The sequence below is a fragment of the Podarcis liolepis genome (assembly GCF_965112155.1).
Source record: "Podarcis liolepis genome assembly, chromosome: 9".
NCBI classification, from domain to species: domain Eukaryota; kingdom Metazoa; phylum Chordata; class Lepidosauria; order Squamata; family Lacertidae; genus Podarcis; species Podarcis liolepis.
In genome coordinates this window covers 39,067,836-39,091,523 of record NC_139564.1, presented here as the reverse complement: position 1 = coordinate 39,091,523, position 23,688 = coordinate 39,067,836, and the positions used below count along the sequence as shown (strand labels likewise).

The following is a 23,688-nucleotide window of genomic DNA, read 5'->3' as shown; positions in this document are numbered from 1 at the left end:
TTCCAAGGCAGATTATTTGATGACCTCCTGACACCATAGAATAGAGGCCCTCTCATAGCTAACATTTTAGGAAACTGAAGGCAAAATTACTTTCTAAAGGCTGCGTTGAAAGTACATTTAAGTGCCCAAGAGACACCTCTGCTTTTTATATTTTGATACATGCAATTATCATACCGTCTTTTTCTGTGTATAAGACTAGGTTTCCCCCCTAAAAAAATGTCAAAAATTAGGGGGGGCATCTTATACATGGATATATCTCCCCACATTTTCTTAAATTTGAGTCCCCCAAAATAGGGGGTGTCTTATACATGGGAGCGTCTTATAGATGAAAAAATATGGTAATTTGGCATTTCATTTCCATGACCACTGTAGGTATCAGATGCAGTTCAGGGACACGTTGTTGGTATATTGATCTTCCCCTGCCCCCTTCCTCCTCCCAGACAGATGCCTCTGATGGTCATAGCGCTACTTCAGCCTAAATATTTCTGGCTGTCCTGCTGTATGTGGAAGTGGAGGAAAGATAGTCAACATTAACAGTTTTGATGACTGCACTTCAAGTTGGGGTGTAAGAGGGTTTTGCTTTGTTAGAGGTATTTTTCTTTCTGGTGAATATTCCTTTCTGGTATGGTAGAAATGTAGTCGTGGAGAGTTAGCACAGCAAAGTTTGGAGTTTCATTAATACAGCTCTGCATGCAATGTTGCTGCATCTGGAAAGGCAAGTTTAGAAGAGGTGTGGTTGTATTACACCAATTTAGAATTTCTGAGCCAGGCATCTTCTTCAAAGGTCACACTCTGACAAGTTTGTGTTTCTAATGCCATAAAGGGTGTAACTCAACTTGAGTCAGCAGCTACTTGGAACAAGTTGTTGCTGTGTGGAGAGATAACTTTTGCTTTTTGAAATACTGGTTCATCTTAAAGTATCACTGGTAACAGATTCCAGAAGGCTAGCTAGGTTAGTCTGTTGCAGCATAAACAGTGTCTCCTTTAAAGACAAAATTCAAAGGCAAGAGGAACTGGTTGCTGGTTGGTTGATTTTGCAAGCTCATTTAGAGAACTCCTTTTTGCACATGACAAAGACATGTTGGGCTCTGGTGCACAAAACTATGCTTCATGGTATCATAAATCTGTCAACATTTTATAGTGGCATGGGACTTTGTTGCTAAAAATAATTTGTTTGTTTTTTTTTTTCCTTTTCTGTTATGCACAAATTGGGTGGAATACCATTTTTATGTGTGTGATGTTATTGTTTCCAAGACACATCTGTGTTATTGTGGTGATGTTGGTGTGCAACCCATGGTGTCTAATATAAAGCTTTTATCCCAATGATTACTGTTATTGTTGCACGACGTTGAAATGGGTGAGGGCTTATGATTAATGTGAGCCTTTTAATAGTGTGCTGAAACCACAAACTATTCAAGCTTGAACTAGTGTTTAAAAGCTGAACTAATCAGGGTAGATTGCAGCTAACACTCACGAAGGGCAATACATAATTATATACACTCACAGGAATATTGGTATACAATGGAAACAGAAGGTATATAGAATACAGAAAGTAAAAAACGTTTACGACCCTTATTTGCAAACCAAAGTTTAACTGGAGTTATAAATTGAATTGTGCAAGAGGTAAAGGGCCAAGAAACCACCCAATGACTCACTCCTGTGAAAGCCAACTCAAATCAATCACAGGGCTGTTTAACCCTCTCGGTCATCATGGGAACATCAACAGATGTTTTGGCATAGTTTTCTCCCCTGTTGCTTGGAAATGAGCAGCTCCGGTTTGTAAGGCTTGTGTGTGTTGTTGTTGAGGGGAAAGATCCTTTCGTCTGCATCACAGGATCTGATTTTTGCCTGGAGCTGGCAGACCGTACCATTTGTGATCGATGGTGAGAATACCATTTTTTTGGGGGGGTGGCAGGAAGGGAATCCTATAAGAAAACACATCTGATTCTAATTTAGCCTGCTGCCTGTTGTACTACTTTTCTGCTTGCAGGGAGCTGGGGGTTCAATAAAGGAGCATTCAAAAACATTGTCTACTTTCAATGTTCTACTTCCACTGTCAGAGGTAGTATGTTTCTGAATACCAGTTGCTGGAAACCACAGGAGGGGAGAGGGCTGTTGGATTCTGCTTGCATGCTTCAGCAGAATGGTGGACTCAATTGGTCATTGGCCGGATCTAGCAGAGCTCTTCTTACGTTCTTAAAATGTGCTACTGCACTTTCAGTCTGAAGTGTTGCATTCCATTGTCCCATCTTAAGAATTCTAGCATTAATTCTGTTGCATGAGAGAATAGTGATCTGGCAGACCTTCTGCTCACATTTAGAGCAGGAGATTTTTTAAAAAAATCTCTTCCCGCATTTTGGAATACAAAACTGAAGTTTATTTAAAAGGGAAGGCACTGACTGTCCCAGACTCTGTTGCTCTTCACTCTGGCGACAAGGAAATTAAAATACGTTTTGCTTGTGCCTCAGTTGTACAGGGGAAAATGGTTAAGTCTTTGGGATCTGTTATTATGTTTTGGATCTGGTTGCTTTTCACCTCCTTGAGGCAAAGAAAATAAAAACTGAACCTAGTACTGAACAGACCTAAAATAGGACTTTTATCCTTGTAAGATAGATATGAAATTTAAATTTTAAGTCCTGAAATGACTAGGACATCAAGAACTCATAGGGGTACAGAGGTAGAACAGTGAAAGAAGGATTTTTTTTATTGCCTTCTCCATGTGAGGTCAGGGGGACCTGACACACCAAAAGTTGAGTAATTGTTATTGTAATAATGGCGGGAAATAGCTCTCTATTCCAAATTAAGTAAAGAGACTGAGGCTGCCGGTGCTCATTATCTCAGAGCAATCCCTGCCTTATTCCTAGGATTTATCCCTGAGTATAATGTCTTGTTTCAAGCTGTTGCATACCCCATTAAAATACTGGTTTCCTGAAGCAGCAGGTTTTAAGATTGGATGCATACAGCTTTTCCAGTACTCAATGGAACAATCCCTACATCTTTGCTGGGGCTTTCCATAGACAGTTTTGGTCAGTTTGTGAACTTCGCTCCTATAAACAGGTGTTGGCAGGCTTGAGCTCATAAAGGAGCCTTAGCACACCGGTATAGGGGAGATGGAGCCCATTGTTGGAAAGAATAGTTCTACATAGTTCCATTTTTCCTTGCACCATATCCTCTAGATTTTCCATTGAATACTTTTTTTAAATTTCCCATTAAAGGAATGAGGGCTTTTGAAGGAAGTAGTAAATGGAAAATGTCATCGTAGCTGGAAAAAATGACTTTGAACTGCAATCAACCACACTTGTTAAAATTATCAGAAAGAGATAAGACTGGTCTTCTTTTGGTATTGTGCAATGATTCCACAGTAGTTTCCCTACTTTTATTTACTTCAGTAAATAAACTAGAATTTCAGTTCGCTACAAAATGAACAATTTTATAGGTAGTGATAATTAGGGATGTGTGCAGAAGAATTCCCCCCTGTTTTTCTGTTACCTTTTAGGACAATGGGTACTGATATTTTGTTTTGTTTTGTTGTCTTCTCCTTTTCAAGCCAAGGCCCCCTGTCATCCATTAAAGCAGCAATCAAGAGAAGTAAGTATACTTTCAGACTGCTCTCTACACCTTCTGAGCAGGTGTCTTAACTTTTATGACAACGAAAATGATTGTAGCTTCATTAAGCAGATTGCAAATGCATTTGTTTTGTCTTGTAGTTGTTGAGAAGTAGCTGCCAAACTAAGATTTCTTTACCTGCACCGTGGCTTGAAGTTGTCTTGCTTCCACAATTAAGATAAATACTCAAAGGACTCGGCCAATTAGTCTGAACTGGAAGTGAAAGTTTCCAAACTCCTCCTCACTGCTGTGCTAGAGAGGGAGGAGAAAGAGGGAGTGTACAAATTCAGGGGTTCTTAAGAACGTAAGAGCCTAGCCAGACTGATCTTGTCTCACATTATTTACCCACCATGGCTCACCACTGTGCCTGTGGAAAGCTTAAAGGAGCACAGGCTGCTAAGTTAAAATGGTTGAAAGGAAAGGTCTGTCCCTCCCTGCTAAGCAGAATGCTTGGCTTCTGTTGGGAGTCCAAGAAGGTGGTAGCTTGTCTAGGCAAGCTAATGGAATGTCCTTACTTTCTCTCCCCATCCTAAGCGGCTACATTAAAGGCCATTTTCTATTCTTCTCACCAATGCATGACAGAAAGTGGGAGCAATGCTGCTCCACTTCGTTTTGGCTCGACATAAAACTATCCTCCTACTTCTCAGGCAATGTAGACCAGGCTTCCTTAACCCTGGCCCTCCAGATGTTTTGAGACTACAATTCCCACCATCCCTGACCACTGGTCCTGCTAGCTAGGGATCATGGGAGTTGTAGACAAAAAACATCTGGAGGGCCGAGGTTGAGGAAGTATGATGTAGAACTACGTCAGGAGCACTGTTACATCAGTACTTCAAAAAGTCACTCACATACAGGCTAGACCTGTTTGTGGAGTTGGGAGAAGAAGGTTCTTCCAAAGAGAGCTTCCTCTCCTTTTAAGGAAGGAAGGAAGGAAGGAAGGAAGGAAGGAAGGAAGGAAGGAAGGAAGTTCTCTAAGTGCCTGCCTGCCACCTCTCCCAGCTGTACGAACCGTACTCTAGCATGAGTAAAGATGAAGCAGCTCTGGCCTAGAAGATTGAAATACGGCCTGTGCCATCTATGGTATGTGGGATGGGATCACACAGTACTTTGATGAATGAACTGCAGGCTCACCCAAGTCTGGCCAAGTTTGAAATGAAACTATCCCACTTTCTTTCTCCCTTTTCAATCAACAATTCTGAACTCTCCCGTTCTTTATATCAGTACTTCATTCTCTCTAACTAGCTGGAGTTAATGCTTACCAGGAATTACTTCCCTTGTTTCATTTGTTTTGTCTTGTACTAACCATATTTTGCATGCAATGTATTCCCCATGACTGATTCCATATAAAAACAACTTTTTCCAAACTTTTTTTTGCCTGTGTCCAAGAGTTACTCTAGTTTTTGGTCCCTATTATTACTCTGTAGATAGGTGGTGCTGTGATCTAAACCACTGAGCCTATTGGGCTTGCTGATCAGAAGGTCGGCGGTTCGAATCGCCGCAATGGGGTGAGCTCCCGTTGCTCAGTTCCAGCTCCTACCAACCTAGCATTTTGAAAATATGCCAAAAAGTGCAAGTAGATAAATAGGTACCTCTCCAGCAGGAAGGTAAACGGCATTTCCATTCGCTGCTCTGGTTTCAGTGTTCCATTGTGCCAGAAGTGGCTTAGTCATGCTGGCCACATGACCCGGAAAAAACTGTCTGTGGAGCGGACAAACGTCGGGTCCCTCGGCCTGTAAAGCGAGATGAGCGCCACAACCCCAGAGTCGTATGTGACTGGACTTAACTGTCACAGGTCCTTTACCTTTACCTTTTTAGGTGAACTAAATACAGTTTCATAAAATTAGGTATCAAAATAACATATTAAGATGTATAGAAAATTCGGTATGAATAAACCTATGTTTGCTACAGGATTCCTGTTCTGGATATTGAATAAATTGGCCTGCAAAGAAAAATGTTTCACATTCCTTTTATCATGCATCAAAGTTCCTTTTCCCATGGATAATATTATGAACTGCCCTTCAGTAGCAACTGATATTAGTAATAATTCGATGCTACTTGCTTATACACGACTTAATCCATATCCTATAGAAATTAAAGACTATACTGTGCTGCTTTAAGCTAAGATGTGGTTTGGCTTGTTATAAAGTATGTGTCTCGACCCAGTTTTCTGGGAGCAGGTTCAGTATTGATTTGAGAAGGTTTGAATGCAGGAAAAATTGCAAAGTACCTGCTCAGGTCTTAAGGCATACTCTGAACTCCCAGCCTTCATCTCTTGATATCAATGCCAACCAGGCTGCAGAACAAAAACTAGAAAAAAAACTTCTGCTTCAGAAATAAGAGTATTTATTATTTATTTGAATTCATATCCCACCCTTCCTGCCAAAGGAGCTCAGAAAACAGATCCACAACTTAAAACAAAAACAAAACAAATTACAAGGCAGTTGTAAAAATGGTTACAGTCATATCTTGAGTTAAAGTCGCTTCAGGTTGAGCGTTTTCAGGTTACACTCCACAGCAACCCAGAAGTAACGGAACGCGTTAGTTCCGGGTTTCGCCTCTTGCGCATGCGCAGACTCTCAAAATGATGTCACGCGCATGCACAGAAGCGGCGACCCGCGCAGACGCGGGTTGCGTTCTGCTCAGGATGCGAACGGGGCTCCAGAACGGATCCCGTTCGCATCCAGAGGTACCACTGTACAGCTAAAAAAAATGCCCCACCCAGTGATATTTGGGTTGTGAGGACCAGTATATTTTAGCCACCCAATGCCTGGGTAAACAGAAATGGTTTCAAATACATCCTCAAAGTTAATTATGATGGTGACAGAAGCACCTCACTAGAGATGGTATTCTGCAAATGGGAAACCACCAGAGGCCTTGCCATGAGTCAGTGTCAACTGGGCAGTGCCTCCAACAAGGCCTGATCTGCTGCTCATTGGGTCCAAGATGATTGATACTGGGGGAGGTACTCTTTGGGCCCCAAGTCATTCAGGGTTTTATTCTAACACCTTGAATTGGGCCCAATAGCTCACTGGTAGCCAGTTCAGTGCTTTATAAGTCAACAGGCTCCTAGAATGGGCGATGTACAGTGTCACATCAAGCATAACATAGTCCCATTGGTCAGTGAGTATATGGTTAAAGTGTGGCATAAAAGGAATGTTTTTTAGTCCTCATCTAAATCCAAAAAGGCTTCTTTGAGACTAAAGGTCAATAAGAGAAGGACCTAAGGATCTGTTGCTGATACCTGCTTGAAACAATCCTTTTATCTCCAGTGGCCTGTTGCCATTCTTTTGAATAGCAGAATCAAGCACAGCAATTTTGAATCATATTAGATAACTTTTTTTATTCCTGGGAACTCCAAAGCAAGGTCAGTTGAACCTGATGAATTCTACTGTTAAACCAAATAGGAAGGTGCTGATTTCTTTTGAGGTGGAGAAAGAAGCCCCATATATATATATAATGGTAAAGGGACCCCTGACCATTAGGTCCAGTCGTGGCCGACTCTGGGGTTGCGGCGCGCATCTCACTTTATTGGCCAAGGGAGCCGGCGTACAGCTTCTGGGTCATGTGGCCAGCATGACTAAGCTGCTTCTGGCGAACCAGAGTAGCGCACGGAAACGCCGTTTACCTTCCTGCTGGAGCGGTACCTATTTATCTACTTGCACTTTGATGTGCTTTCGAACTGCTAGGTTGGCAGGAGCGGGGACCGAGCAATAGGAGGTCACCCCATCGCGGGGATTCGAATCGCCGACCTTCTGATCGGCAAGTCCTAGGCTTTGTGGTTTGACCCACAGTGCCACCCACGTCCCTTCATATATATATAATATTTTTTCTAAATTTTAAAATTGGCGAATGATTGCTGGAGTGTTCCTTGGAGGCAAGGGGAATACTACAGCGACATCTTTGTGTGACTAACAATAGAAACCCAGTGGATCTTTACTACTAGCATGGTTTATTCTTTCTTTCCTCTGCTGTAACCCCTTCTTTTTTTCCTTCAGCACTCATGAATAGTGCACATCAAATATGCCCCGTGGAAGAGGTATGTCTGCGCTGTCCTTTCCCAGCTGCTGCTTTGCTGATTTTTGCTGATCCATCTGCAGTGGTGTAATTAGGGTAGCTTGCTTCTGCACGAGAAGACCAAACTTCCTCTCTTGAATTCCACTGCTGCAGAAGCATCCTCCTGGTTAATTCCTTGTTGTATTATTTATATAAGACCTATGTAAAAGGATGCATTCAAGTACGGCTAAAATATAATAAAATAAAATTATTAACCCCAAATTCTGTGATTTCCAAGGGGGATCTTCATACAGATACCCTCCATTTAAAGTGTTCTCTCAATAATTTAAATGATGGAAAGCAGTTCTGGGCACACATACTTTTGCAGTTAAAGATTTTCTCTCTCTCTCTTGGAAATTAATCTGGCTTCCTGACAAGCTCAAGAGATCTGTATGAGCACTGGACTGGAGCATTGCATCTGTATTTTTTCATAACCATGTTGTTCAAGCGTGCAGCCTTGTCTTTTAATACCGCGTTACAAAACCAGTTTCGGATTTAACATTTTTATGTTGTCCTCCAAACCGTGAGATGTGCTTTGTGAAAATTCTTTTAATTTCAGTCGAGATGTCATTCAAGGACTAGCCTTAACAAACATATTTTATGTTGAATTTAACAATCCCTGTGAATGATTTTACTGATAAACAAATTTCACTACAATCAGTTTCTCTCGAGTAATTTGGCAAGGATTTGGGTATTGAAATATAAATGTTATGCCTGTACTAGACCAAATTAACTGTTGATGTCTTTTCAAACTAGCTTCTCGGACATCTGGCCACAGTGAACAACAAAGAGAGAGAAGGTAGGATGTGATAATTGATATTTCATTCAGTTCTCCTGGTAATAAAATGTGTTTGAGAATGTATGTCTAATCCTGTTTTTGTTGTCAACTGGTCTCTCTCTTTCTCTCTAATCTGTGCTCGTGTTTCTTTATCTCTCTCTCACAAACACATTTGCCTTGTGAAATTTATTTTAAAACCTGTTACTCTTCCAGTAGAGTATGCACTGGACTGAATTAACTGAAAGTATGCCTCAGTGTGTAAAAAGTTGGCCCTGTTTCCTATGCTGAGTTCCTTTGGAACTCCCCACTGCTCAGATTGTGTTGGCTGCTTCCTGATGCATGCTTCTACAACCTTTTGTTCCAGATTAATGACATGGAATTAACCAGGAAGAACCTCACCTGTTCCTAAACCTGCCACTTGGCAAACATGATTTTAAAAGGTTGTGGAAAATCATCTTTTTATCCATCTTTCTCATCTGCAAGTACAAAAGTGTGCTAAGGGACAAATAATCTACATTTACATGTTTTGGTTTTGTATTCCCGTGACTTCTCACATTTTCCTCTTTTCCTTTCCTTTCCTTTCCTCTTCACTTACTACTTTTCTCCTGTTTACATACCCGAATGTCACACTATAAAAACTTTTTGTTGTAAAACTTGAGCTGTTCGATTGTTGCCTTATCCTTTATAGCAAGTGAAGGTGGTTTTGTTTTGTTTTTTCCATATGAGTTCATAGGAGGACTTACTATCAGTCAATCAATATTTTAAAAGAACAATAATTTTGTAATATTCATAATAAATCATTTTTCTAGTGATAATATTTTAAGCTGCAGTGCAAAGTAATTCCTGCGCTCTTTAACCTGTTAATACCATTATGTGATGCTGTCTGTTTTCATCCTGTAGACTCCGTTACACTTCTTAAGTATGAAATACATAATTTGAAATGCAAATACTTAATATTAGCATGGGTGGTTTATTAGGAGATAAATACTCTGTATATTGCAGGGGTTCATGAGCATGCAATGAATTCCAGTGTGTGAAAAGAAGCACTGAAATCGCCCTCCGTAGGCTCTCTTTTGGTAGTGTCTAGATGTATCATTGCCGTAGCCACAAAATAGTTCTCCAAGTACCATAGCAACAGATGCTCTTAACCCCAGATAATTTGCTTTTAGAAGTCTTATGGTCTTTCATGGGTGGACACATCAAAATGTATGGTAATCAAAATGACAGAGGGCAAAGATTCGAGAACTCTGTTGATATCTGTGGAGTTCTTGGTTATTTGCAGAAACTGTTTCCTGCCAACCTAGCAGTTTGAAAGCACATCAAAGTGCAAGTAGATAAATAGGTACCGCTCCGGCGGGAAGGTAAACAGTGTTTCCATGCGCTGCTCTGGTTCGCCAGAAGCCGCTTAGTCATGCTGGCCACATGACCCGGAAGCTGTACGCTGGCTCCCTCGGCCAGTAAAGCAAGATGAGCGCCACAACCCCAGAGTCGTCCGTGACTGGACCTAACTGTCAGGGGTCCGTTTACCTTAGGAAACTGTTGTTTGATAGACTGGGTGCCCAGAGGGGTCCTGTGCTTGGTCTGAAGATCTACGTAAAATACATCTCCAAATTACATCAATAGCCATTGGTTTAATCTTTCTTTTTTACCTTTTTCAGGCGCCCTGAAATCACAATAGTTGCAGCTGAGCCGCTTGGGCCATCCTCCTGGTTTCCTGGTGGAAATCATGTCCCTCAGCAAGGGCTAGGTTTTCAGTCGTCTCACACCCAGGCCCCTTGGAGAACAAATGATCTTGTTTCCGCCGAGGTGAGGAAGTTGAGGGTTTCCCTCTAGGCTGATTTTAATGTGGTGACTACGATACGGTGATATGACTTCAATGTCAGAATTAATAATTATCCTCAGCGCTCGGGGCATGGGACAGATTTGTATGCATGCAGAAATGCTCCATTTGTGAAACAAAACCATGCCATGTGGAATTTGCATGTGTTTCTTTTGCAGCCCCCTTCCTATGAGCAGGTAATCAAAGAGATCAGTCAAGTGCAAGTCAACACTCCTAGCAACAATAATGCTGCCAGTGCTGTTAATGCTAGATGCACCACTACATCTTCAACACAGACTGACTTTCCAGAAGAGATAATCAGCAACTTGCCAGGAACAAATGTGAAAAGTAATCTGCACGGTCTCTGTGAATGCGAAAGCACTCCAGGTATATAACTTTTAATTGTAGCTGAATTACATTTAAAAGCAGCTGCATGGGTTCAGCTGTATGAGGCAAATCCTATTATGAAGTGTTCCCTAAAGAGTTGTTGGAGATCCAGTTCAGACCAATGCAGTATCTCTCTCTATGCGTGTGTTGCATTGCTGTGGTTGAGTTTTCACAACTGGAGCCCATTCACACAAATGACTTGCATGTGAACATGCGCCGACAAGAGCCAAACCACTGCTCACAAAAACGAATTAATGGCATCACAGGGGGGAAAGTGACATAAATAAATGTGATTAGTTAAGATGTAGCAGAATTAGGGATGCCACACAACAAAAGAAAGCTTAGCTGGTTAATATGAATTTATTAGTTGCTAGATTAAATTTGCATATAGGTGGAAAACTATTGTTCTGAAGGAAGAAACCTATTTCTTCGTTTTTATGTCTGTGTTGTGTTAGGCATTTTCTTGAAAAGAATAGCCTTCCCTTCCATGTGAGAAAATGAATAATGCCTCTTTTTAGATGGTGTTTGCAATCTGCAAGTGGCTTTTTAAAAAATAAGATCTTGTATCTTTTCCCCCTCTAAAATTTGTTCAATTGGAGGTACCGTTTGTTTTGCAGCTGTACCAATTCCTCGAAAGCCACCTAGACCTTCATCATCTCTGCTGATCAGCAATCCTTCCAAAAATGAGGAACTTCTAGTTGTGTTGGAAGAGGAGCAGGCATGTCAGGAGAAGCCTAATGCTGTAATATGTCCTGTTCCAAAACCAAGATCAAAAGGCAATCTGAAACCTGTTGTTAGAGATACTCAAAGCAACGCACAAGACAATCAGGAAGAAGCAAGCCAGTCAAGGACTGAAAAGGACACACCGGCAATTCAGCTGCTGTCCTTACTAGATGACAGCCTTTGGGACACTCATATGGACAGTATGGATAAAGATAAGAGCCAAAGTAGCATACTATCTCGGATTAAAGCTTTTGAATCGCAAGCAAACACCGAAACAAAGAAGCCAGAAATATCTCCACGCTCCTTAGGCCCCAAACCCATAATAAGTGCAAAAAAACCTGTGGTGGCCCCAAAGCCGGTGGCCAACAGAGCTTCAGGTGAGTGGGATTCGTGGACAGAAAGCAAACTAAAGGTCATTCCCCAGGAAAGGCAACCACAACCTCAGGAAGCTGGGAGCAACATAACCAAGCCTGAATTGCCAAAGAAACCAAAATCAGGCATTGTAAAAAGCAGTAGCAATGGACTGCTTAGTTCAACAAGCCAGTCAGCTTCAGAAAATAGTAATGGACAGAGAAAATCTCCCATTCCTGCTCCTCGGCCACTTGTTCCCAAGAAGTCGGTTTCTTTTGAAAGTCCTGCTCTTCCTATGCTTCCACTAAAGCCAATAAGTGCTACTCCTAGGCTCTCTGTAGCTGCCCAGTCTAATGCCTTTCGATCCCTGGCGGAGCCCCCTGCAAGCAGCCTCTCAGCACCTCCAGGGCAGGGCAAGCCACCTGCGGAAGGAGATCTGATTAGCTTTGATGATGATGTTTTACCCCCTAACTCAGCCGGGACTCCTCAGGAACTTACGCCGTCAGAATCCGGTAAGATTTAAGAAGAGGGAAGGATTTCCTATAAGAATGATTACAGTTATGCATGCCTGTTTTTATCACAACATTAGTATGTTTGGGAAACCTATCCAATCAAGGTCAAAATTCATTCATTTGAGCTGTATACAGGTGAGTGTGTCTGCCTAGAATCTGGAATTAAAGTTTGATTCCATAAGCTTGCAGGCTTTTAGGGTAGTGGAACTGAAACATTACCAGTAAAATAATATTCTCCTAATGTATTTCAACTTCATCTCAGGCAATGTAGATATGGACTTGTACCTTTAGTATATGTTTAAAATAATTTTGCTTTACAATTCCCTAAATCATTCTTGTTTTAATTTTTGAATACAAAAAAAGAGTATTTCTGTTCTTTTTCTCTATATTTTTATTCCTGTCTTCTTAAATTTTATATGATGTTATTCAATATAATCTTGTATTTATTTGGCTTCTGGCAGCAATGCTCTTGGTTATAGGAATAGATTTGAAAAAACAGGGCTACTGGAACATTGGCATAACAACTGATCCATGATTGATGGTTTCAATAATTACATTTATGTAGTAATGTACATTTATGTAGTGGTTATATATAAATTGTACTGAAGGAAAGCTTGAGACCCGAAAGCAAATGATAATTTTGCCTTGGGACTGGGAGCTGGTGTTCAAAGAAGTTTAGAGTGTGAGTTGCTAAGTACACTGAATAAATAGCATATATGTGTATTGGGAGTGCCCAATTAAAATAACCCTTGCTTGTAAGAATGATTGTGACATTTTGAGTAGAGTTTACACACACACACACACACACACACACACACACACATTTGTAGTTAGAAACTTTAACGAGACATTAGTTTATCTAGCATTTAGCCTCTATAGATTTATAGCACAAGATTTGCAGGCATTCTTTGCATGAGGATACATTTGTGTTAAGTATAAAAGTGCCATTACATGTTGATCTTTTGAGAGATCACTTTCATCACATGGCAACAGTAGTGATCCCTCCATTCAGAGGAACACAGTTGATATGTTTCATAATTTTTATATTCGGTGTGTTTTGTGAATTTTTATGTGTGAAATTACTGCTTTCTGGCTCATACAAAAATCTAAATGCTGCTGAAAGGTTCCATGAAAGGAGAAATATAAGAGATAGGGGGAGAAGACCCCTACTTTTTCCCCAGTGGGTATCCAAATGTGCCTAGTGAGATATGCAGTACAGGAGAGTTCTGCAGTTAATAACAAAACTCCAAACCCTATGGTGGCAAAATCAAAAAAAAAAAACCAAACCCAAAACACAGCCCAATGAAGACTGAGCATGCTCAGAAGCCATTGAATGTTGAGTGTCAGCTGCAAAATAAAAACAGAAAAACTGCCAGGGCTCAGAATGGAAAGTGCTGCTTCTTCCTATTACAGTGGTGCCTCGCAAGACGAAATTAATCCGTTCCGCGAGTCTCTTCGTCTAGCGGTTTTTTTGTCTTGCGAAGCAACCCTATTAGCGGCTTAGCGGATTAGCTCTATTAGCGGTTTAGCGGCTATTAAAGGCTTAGCGGCTATTAAAGGCTTAGCGGATTAGTAGCTAAAAGGCTATTAGCGGCTTAGAAAAAAGGGGGGAAAGCAGAAAAAAATCTGAACACTTGCAAGACGTTTTCGTCTTGCAAAGCAAGCCCATAGGGAAAATTGTCTTGCGAAGCAGCTCAAAAACGGAAAACCCTTTCGTCTAGCGGGTTTTCCGTCTTGCGAGGCATTCGTCTTGCGGGGCACCACTGTACAGCAGTGGTGGAGAACCACCAATCCACAGCCCAGAGTCCTAATTTGGCCCACTAGTCTGTTTTCCCAAACCACGCTCACCTATATCACACTTGACATCAGGTATGGGACGGGTAAGGATGTGGCTGCGAAAGAGCAATCAGGAGTTTAAAGTTAGTCACTTAGAGACCTTTTTGTAGTAAATGACTAATAAATCAAGTAGACAATAGTAGTAGCAGTAGTAGTAGTAGTATGTACCTTCCTAATAATAATAATAATAATAATAATAATAATAATATGCACTTCCAATTGTTTCTTGGGAAGTGGCACTCTTTCTTATTTGAAGAAACATACAGGACAAGATCCAGTGTCACGCCAGCAAACGAGAACTTTCCCCACCTCCCAACCTGCTTTGGACGGTCCCCTAATGCTCTGCAGCAGATTTTAGGGGTGCACAGGAGGGAGGGGACATTCTATTTACACATCAGATGCTGCAATAGGATCTTGCTCATAGTTTTCCAAATACTTTATAGGGGCCATATGGTTCCCCTCCCCCAATAATATTGTGTAGATTTCATGCAGACAATGTGTTTTCAAAACTGAAGGGGGGAGGCTATTTTAACTTCTTGCCTCATTTACTACTAAATGCTTTCAGTTGTGTGGGTTGTAAATCTGCGCTGGTAATAGGGTATAGTTGTCACAAATGAGTCTGTATTAATGATGTTTAAGGATTGTGTGTTCTTATTATGTCCTGTGCAGTGAATAAGTAGATGGAATTTTGATGTACTACAACTTCCTTTCCTTATTGCCTTAATGAGGCCTTGGCAGATTACAGCAGGAAATGAACTGTTGATGGTTTTTTGTATATACTTGAAACCGGTACCTTGAGTCTAATGGTGTTTTTTTTATTATTATTATTGCTGTGCTTCTAAATCAGATTAAATATGGAAATGGAACATGCATCGCAGAGCAGTGTACTGAAGGCGAAAAGCCATATGCACCTTCTCTCATCATAGTCAGCATATATTTTGCAGAGAGGTGGTGACTAGAAGTCTTGGGCACCATGGTTGTGAAAAAATTAAATTGTGATATAATAATTATTATAATACTGTGGGGTTAGTGTTTGTGCTTGTTGCTATGCATAGGGCAGGGAGCTCAGTATGTCTTGCTCAGCGGTGGCAAACATGTGGTCTTCCAGATATTGCTGGACTCAAACTGCCAATAGCCCCAGCCAGCACCGAGATCATGAGAACTGTAATTCAACAACATCTAGAAGGCTACAGGTTTCTCCATTTATGATCTAGATAATGGTGCCAAAATAGGAATAGAGCACACTGAAAGATGGTAGGATATTCTGCATCTGTAGTCTGTAGGAAAGATAGGAAGCACCTTAATATCTTATAGAAATGTGGCAAAAAGCATTTGGGGGCGGGGAATACTTCTTAGGAAAATTGCATACTGCCCCTTCTTAGTCTTACACTGTGCTCCCAAAGCTTCATACAGTAATAACCCTTTGTTAGTAAAGGTAGTCAGATCCAACCTGTGTGAGGTTCACACTCCTAAATAGAATCAGATTATTGCTAGAGAAAAGTCTTTAGCGAGTGCATTAAGCATTTTGCTTTCTCATTTTTATGGATTGTGCTCAAGATAGCACTGAGTATTTATAGGTTGCCAGCCCCTTTGTTTGCAGCTGCATTCGTCTCTCTAATAACACACTTAGATGGCAAGTGCCAACAGGAATGAAGTTTAAAATGGATCCACTGAGAAATAAGGAGATATCTTTCCCCGCCCCCAAATATCTTTATTGAAACTTAACATATATACATAATAACCAAAAATCCCAATGATTCTCTCACATAAAATATAATATCTAAATTACAACAGCTGCATAATTATACACTTAATTATAAAACCCACCACCCACGAGAAATAAGGAGATATCAGCGTGTTCAGAGAAATCCCAAGGTTTGCAGAAATAAACAAAGCTCTTTAAAAAAAACACCCCAAAAACCTTGATAAAGCTGCTAGTAAATATAGCACAATGATCCTTAGCCATGGATTGTTAGGTGTCAATTGGAGAAGGAGAACAGAAAGGCAGGGCAGTGGAAATTCCTCTTAGGACAGAAGCCCTGAGCATATCATTCATAATTAATTCAGTGTACATGCTTCCCTTCCTCCCAAAGGCACTCAGAGCGATAGATCTCTTAGGAGGAGCCATAGCTCAGTGGTAGAGCACCTGCCTTGGATACAGGAGGCCCCAGGTTCCATCCTTGGCATCTTCAGGTCAAGCTGGGAGAGAATCCTGCCTCAAATCTTGCAAAGCTGCTGCTGGTCACTTTAGACAGTACTGAGCAAGATGAACTCGTGGCCTGACTCAGGCCATGCAGAGCTTGTCTGAGGCCCAGCCAGGGGCGGCAGGGTTGTGGGCTTCTTAGAATAAAGTTATAAACTCAAAACAAAAATGCAGCCGGTCCCTGGCAAGAGCCCCCAGCCAACTTAGCCCTCCGAGGCCTGGGGCAAGTATACCTAGCTGTCTGCCTGGGCCTGGTCTGGACACACTATAAGACAGCCTCCTATGTTCAACGTTTTGTTTTACAGTGGACGCTCGGGTTCTGTGCATGCGCAAAGCGCGATTTAGCGCTTCTGCACATGCGCAACCTCTGAAACCCGGAAGTAACCCGTTCCGGTACTTTCGGGTTTCGGTGGTCCGTAACCCAAAAAAACTCAGCCTGAAGCGTCTGTAACCCGAGGTATGACTGTATTTAGAGTTGTTTACAAGCCAGTTTTTGTCACTAATCCAGTTCTGGAAATGGAAATGACAAAAGTAAATCAATTAGTTTTTCCCCACAGAATCATTTGATACAGCGACATACCATATTTTTCGCTCTATAAGACACACCAGACCACAAGACGCACCAAGTATTTGGAGGAGGAAAACAAGAAAAAATATATTCTGAATCTCAGAAGCCAGAACAGCAAGAGGGATCACTGCGCAGCGAAAGCAGCGATCCCTCTTGCTGTTCTGGCTTCTGGGATAGCTGCGCAGTGTGCATTCGCTCCGTAAGACGCACACACATTTCCCCATACTTTTTAGGAGGGGAAAAGTGAGTCTTATAGAGCAAAAAATACGGTAGATTTAGTTCAAATGAGAGGGCCATAGGTGACCTTCAGCAGACATTCAGGAACAAAGGGTAGGATTGTCTTCAGGGGTAACCCTCCCCCCATACAAAAACCTCTGCATGTCTTCACAGTCAAGATGGCTACAGAATTAATGTACAGTAAGGGTACAGATTTATCCTTTCAGCAACATTTCCATAATGAATGAAGTTTATGGCATTTTCTCTGGAACCGGAGCAAGATAACATGCTGAATTTTGTGTTTTCCTTAGATGTTGTCACTTTGCCCTCCAAACAAGAGCCTGCAAAAGAACAGGCGGTTCAACCAGCTGTTGTGCGCAAACCCACTGTGATCCGAATCCCAGCTAAACCAACAAAAGGTAACATCCAAGGGTGAAATCCAATTATATTTGTCTGTGAGCAGAACAGATTTTCTCTTCCCCTACAGGCCCCTATGTCTCCTAAAAAACCTGCTCTGGAGGGTTGGGGGGGGGACCATCCAGAGCAAATTTGAGTCTGGCACAGAAGGATTGTGGGTGGAAGAGAGAAAGGACTCTGCTGCAGAAGTGGAAGTATGCTGACATTACATTGGATGCCACCCCTAGCGCTTAACTTAACTATTATGCAGTGGTTTAATTTAGGAATTGCACGCCACTGGCATATGCTGAGACTTCTTGCACAGTTCCTTGCACAATGCTAGTTTTCTAACACATGGAGAGATCATTGCTCAGTCACAGAGCGCAAGCTTTGTATGCAAAAGGTCGTAGGTTCAATCTTTGGCATCTCCAGTTTAAGTTTACAGGAAAGACCTCTGCTGAGACCTTTGAGACCCACTGATTGTCAAAGTAGACAGTTCTGGGCCAGGAGGACAAATAGTCTGGCCTGACAAAAAGCAGCTTACTAAGAGCCGTGCGTCTCCTTTATTCCTTAGTGCACTGGTGTAAAGATTTAGCAAAAGCTTTCTCATAATGACAGTGAAAGGCTTCTGGGTAGAGATACCTTAAAACATACCTATTCTGTCTTAGAGTTCATTCCATGCAGTGAGCTGTTGCTTAGCAACATGCACATCTGCCTTCATTAGAACGATACCTCCATTTCTAGAGTCTTTAGAGTGACATTTAAACAAAACTGCATTCTTTTTTAAAGTTCAGGTTGACTGAACAACACTATGAATACTGAGTATTTTATTTTTATTTGTCAGGTGTGTACCCTTGCTCTTTATCCGAAGAGTTCAAAGTCACTGCATATATTTGGTAGCATACAGCCGAAGTTTGAAAGTGGAATATTTGACCATGTGCCAGTTATGTTTGTGGTTACATTTTCCTTTTTTCCATAAGGGAAAAAAAATCATCCTATATATTTCTCCCTTCAGATCTTGATGATCTACATTTCTTGCTATAGCTTTATGCCCCTCTTAAAGGTAAAGGTAAAGGGACCCCTGACCATTGGGTCCAGTTGTGACCATCTCTGGGGTTGCGGTGCTCATCTTGCTTTATTGGCCGAGGGAGCCGGCGTACAGCTTCCGTGTCATGTGGCCAGCATGACTAAGCTGCTTCTGGTGAACCAGAGCAGGTCACGGAAGTGCCATTTACCTTCCCGCCGGAGCGATACCTATTTATCTACTTTCACTTTGACGTGCTTTTGAACTGCTAGGTTGGCAGGAGCTGGGACCGAGCAACAGGAGCTCACCCCGTCACGGGGATTCGAACCACCGACCTTCTGATTGGCAAGCCCTAGGTTCTGTGGTTTAACCCACAGCGCCATCCTCATTACTGTCCTCTGGCCTAAGAAAACAGTCGTGCTCCGATAGCAAGAGGAAACAGGCAGTTCATTTGTGAAAGACACAGTCTTTACAGTTCTGAAATGGGAAGTGTGGAGTAGTATTTCTATGACCCACTCCAGCATCTGTTGGAAAGTCTGACATAATGCCTCCTCACCAGTGCGTCCATATCCCTAGTGAAGAGGTCCATACCTTTTTGTACATGGGTCATTGGTTTTGTTGTGGCGTTCACGTGTCATTTCTTGAAATGGTGAAATCCCTTGGCCAGGATGAAGGATCTGTTGTGATTCCGTTTGATCGATCAGATCCACTGATGTTTATGTTTTTTAGTGTATCTGTATGATGTTTATGGCGATGCTTATAAAAGCACTAATATTTTTTCAGCTTTAAATGAAGTTCCAGAGAGCCCTCCTCCACTTCCTACAGAAAAACCAATAGGGAACACATCTGGCGTTTCGGCTGGAAAACCCAATAATAACAAAGCAACAAAAAATGTGGTAACTCATTCTTCTTTGTTTATAATCTTTGAATTATCCTTTTGTACATAAGGTGCCATTTTGAGAATTAAGACTTTAAATTGTTTTCTGTTGAACTTTAGGAGAGAATTCTTAATCCTAAGAGCAGTTCAACAATTAAACCAATTACTTAGAAAGGTGGTGGGCTTCTTCTTGCTGGTGGTCTTCAAGTAGAGGATGAATAGCCATCTCTTAGAGTTGCCATAGCTCTGAAATTCCTCCATGGATATGTATGTATGTATATCCTGTAGCTTACAGGATGACACACACAGCTCCATGATTCCATCTTGGTTTAATTTCTCTTTTACAACCCTGTTATGCTAGACCATAAAATCCCAAGCTGTGTGTCAGAGCACATTAATGTACTGGTGTGAGATCTTCTATTGTAGGTGTCACCAGCATGGAGCCCCTCCATATGTTGTTGGACTACAGGCCCATCCAACCCTGACCTTTGGTCATGCTGGCAGGGGCTGATGGGAGTTGGTATGAGAATGAAGGCATCAACTATTTTTACCTCAGAAAAGAAAGGATGCCTTGGCTATCAGCATGGAAACACATTGCTTTGATACAGAAGGCCATTCTCTGTGTTGGAAAAATACAGTTGTATCATTTGTAGTTTCTGTTTCCTTTCTTCAGCGAGGGCTGTCCCCATATCCTACAGTAATACACAAAGTTCTACTAAGAATTTTTATCTCTAATGTGATTTCTTTGAACTAATTCCACTTACCCTTTTGAAAGTGCATCATATCTCTTTAGAAAGAAAGATCTTCTGTCCACCACCCCACCACACTGCCCCACTGGATATCACAAAGATGGAAGATATTAGTCTTTTCTTCACTAGGGAAGAATTTGGCACTAGCTTTTCTTCAGTCACATTGCGTTATTGTACAACATTAGACATATTTGTTGTTGTTGTTTAGTTGTGTCTGACTCTCCGTGACCCCATGGACCAGAACACGCCAGGCACTCCTGTCTTCTGCTGCCTCCTGCAGTTTGGTCAAACTCATGTTAGTAGCTTTGAGTTAGTCCAACCATCTCGTCCTCTGTTGTCCTCTTCTCCTTGTGCCCTCCGTCTTTCCCAACATCAGGGTCTTTTCCAGGGAGTCTTCTCTTCTCATGAGGTGGCCAAAGTATTGGAGCCTCAGCTTCAGGACCTGTCCTTCCAGTGAGCACTCAGAGCTGATTTCCTTAAGAATGGAGAGGTTTGATCTTCTTGCAGTCCATGGGACTCTCAAGAGTCTCCTCCAGCACCATAATTCAAAAGCATCAATTCTTCAGCATACTTAGAGACATAGAGTAGACCACATGAAATCAGTGGACTACTTGGAGTATGTCTGACATTGCCATTGTGTATTGAGGCCCCTAGTTTACAGTAAACGGGCTTTACTACATTTTATTCTCAAATAGTTGCCCTACATCTCTCAAAATACTAATAGCACAAGTTGTGCTAATATTCACCAGGAGTCCCTCGGGGGGGGAAAACAAAATAATAAAATCTCTGTAGTGAAATCTTAATTTAAGTTTTCCCTTGAAATAATAATAATAATGTTGAACTTTCAAATCATGCTGTCCAAATAATAATGCAGATTTTATATTCCAATAGGAATCTGAGCATTCTAGTTTGAAACAGTCATCAAAGAATGAACCCATAATGCCCCCAAGGTGAGTAAAGTATCAGTTTGTCCAATAACCATACAAAAAGGAGTAGGAAGAGATGGGGGAAAGTCTTGGTGTAGTAAAGATGCTGCCTAGTGCGTGTGTGTGTGTGTGTGTGTGTGTGTGTGTAGTTCATAGATTGGTCATGGTCACTGATCCATCATAAGAATGCATTCAAAACATTTTTCACACCGCAACAGTTTCATTTCCTTTTAACTGCAATGGCAATGAACCCTCTATACTGTTGACACTGCCTCTTGAGTGGAATATGAACTCCTGCTGTTCCTCTCTCTTTTGTCCCCATACATTAGCAAAGTCAGAGCTATCCCAGGCTCCCTTGAAATGTATAAGGGAATATTAGACAGAGAATACTGCATGCCCAACTGGTTTTGCTCAGGGGGACAGGAATAATTAAACTACCTTTTGCCACAACCTCTGGTTCAAATGCACTAAGTCAACATTCTGAAGGTGAAACTAAATTCTGGCAGTGTTCTTCTCCCAGGGAGGAATGTCTAAACTGGAGGCTTTGTTTGGGCTTGTTCCCGTTCATGCACTAGCACTAACCCATGGTTCAGCCTGATACACTTGCCTCTTTCTATGGCTAGGAATAGCAACAGATTACTATTGGTCAAGTGTGAATTAGACAGCAATAGGAGTGCATCAAATAGTAAGTTGCTCAGTTTGAGAGCAACCCAGAAAAGAACACTCCGGTCATATATATTATTGAAAAACCAAATCATATAAACACTGTTACACATCGGAAGCTGCTTGCATGAAGCTGCTTCGAAACAGGATCCTCATGATTTCAGCCTTGCCAGTGCAGTCCTCCTTTTTCATGAGCTTCCCATGTGGGGAGCTGCTTCCACACAAAGCAGAACAGCATTTATGTGATTCCACTTTCAAACTGGTAACATAGTGCTAGTGCAACATAGGAATTGGGCCCTAGGGAAGCTTTTATGATGTTCAACTCTGTAGCAGATAAACCGTTCGGCCAGCTATTCCAGGCAAGGATACAGTAAATTAGAAAGTGTACCACCGCTCTTCTGACATAACTATCCTGCATTAGACAGCTTGAACCGATCATGGAACTGGATCAGTCCAGTCTTGCATAGCAAGAAGACAGAGCTGTCTTTCAGCTCCGAAATCTTAAGTTGCAGGAATGATGATAATAGGAGTAAACCCGAGAGCGTTGTTGCAGGAAGACTCGGCTAATCCCAAAGGAGATGAGTCATTGTTGCTGTTGATATAAGCATGGCTTTCTTTCTCTCTCTCTCTCTCTCTTTTGTCAGCTTTGTTATATTACACGTTTAACCTGTTGCTTTTGTGTTTGTTAAGATCATAATAGATATATACTTTGCATCTCTCCTTTTTGCTTAAACAGTTTGTATTTAAAATATGTTTAACATGGTGGCAATGTTCTTTTAATATTTTTAGAGAAGTAGTTTTAAATGTTTTAAGGATTATAAGGATTTTTTTTTTATGATGTTGTGCAACTTCCCTGGTCAAATATAGAGAATTAGGCACAACAGGTATCATTATTGAAATGAACGCTGTAAAAATACATATCAAAGCCCTGCCAAGTTATTCTTACTTATTACAGTGGTACCTCGGGTTAAGAACTTAATTCGTTCCAGAAGTCCGTTCTTAACCTGAAACTGTTCTTAACCTGAGGTACCATTTTAGCTAATGGGGCCTCCTGCTGCTGCCGCGCCGCCAGAGCATGATTTCTGTTCTCATCCTGAACCAAAGTTCTTAACCTGAGGTACTATTTCTGGGTTAGCAGAGTCTGTAACCTGAAGCGCCTGTAACCCGAGGTACCACTGTACTATTTTGACAATTTCCCAGTAGCTCATATCAATCAAATTGTTTAGTGGCCAGCAGAATGACATTTGTGAGCTAAAAACCTATTTGTTCCTATGATGTTTTAAATACTTCAGTAGATGGGAACATATTTACCAGTACAGTGGTACCTGGGTTCTCAAACTTAATCTGTTCCGGAACTCCATTCCAAAACCAAGGTGTGCTTTCCCATAGAAAGTAACGCAAAATGGATTAATCTGTTCCAGACTTTTAAAAACAACCCCTAAAACAGCAATTTCACATGAATTTTACTATCTAACAAGACCATTGATCCATAAAATGAAAGCAATAAACAATGTACTGCAGTCACACAATCAATCAGTCAGTAGCTGAACTGGTTTCCACACAGTCACAAAACACACACACAAAAAAGAGCTACAAAAACGTAAAATAAATAGCAAAAACAGACAGACCTCAGAGTAACACTCAAAACGGAAGTGTGGCACTCAAAGCAGAAGCGTAACACTCAAAATGGAGCACGTTCGGCTTCCGAAAACAGTTCGCAAACCAGAATACCTACTTCCAGGTTTGCAGTGTTTGGGTTCCAAGTTGTTTGAGTACCAAGGCGTTTGAGAACCAAGGTACCACTGTATGGTGTAAACATTCTTTCTAACTGTTTATAATCTGATATTCTGTCTAGCTGGTTCAGCAACCTTGCACATGAGGCAGCTCAGACATGGTGCACATAACTGCCCTCGGCAGCTTCAAACAAAGCTCTTTAATTATGGTCTGCCTTCCTGCAATAGCTGGTTGTCTGTAATCAAAACTGGTCAGCAGAAATTGAAT

General features: G+C 41.4%; 1 protein-coding gene across 8 annotated transcripts in view; it reads left to right on the top strand.

Moving 5' to 3' along the window:
- Nucleotides 1–23,688, top strand: part of SH3D19 (SH3 domain containing 19) — a 67,699-nt gene that overhangs the window by 26,190 nt on the left and 17,821 nt on the right. For 4 of the 8 annotated variants that reach the window (XM_083519907.1, XM_083519904.1, XM_083519908.1 and 1 more), the window contains exons 3-11: nt 3,548–3,588; nt 7,602–7,642; nt 8,416–8,458; nt 10,096–10,243; nt 10,436–10,643; nt 11,261–12,229; nt 17,364–17,471; nt 19,256–19,368; nt 20,990–21,048. In XM_083519907.1, coding sequence (XP_083376033.1) covers nt 7,627–7,642; nt 8,416–8,458; nt 10,096–10,243; nt 10,436–10,643; nt 11,261–12,229; nt 17,364–17,471; nt 19,256–19,368; nt 20,990–21,048 — 1,664 coding nt within the window. In that variant the 5' untranslated portion in view covers nt 3,548–3,588; nt 7,602–7,626. Of the gene's footprint in view, nt 1–1,800; nt 1,884–3,547; nt 3,589–7,601; nt 7,643–8,415; nt 8,459–10,095; nt 10,244–10,435; nt 10,644–11,260; nt 12,230–17,363; nt 17,472–19,255; nt 19,369–20,989; nt 21,049–23,688 lie in introns of those variants that run through there. The other 4 variants (XM_083519903.1, XM_083519901.1, XM_083519906.1 and 1 more) reach the window with 3 other exon arrangements.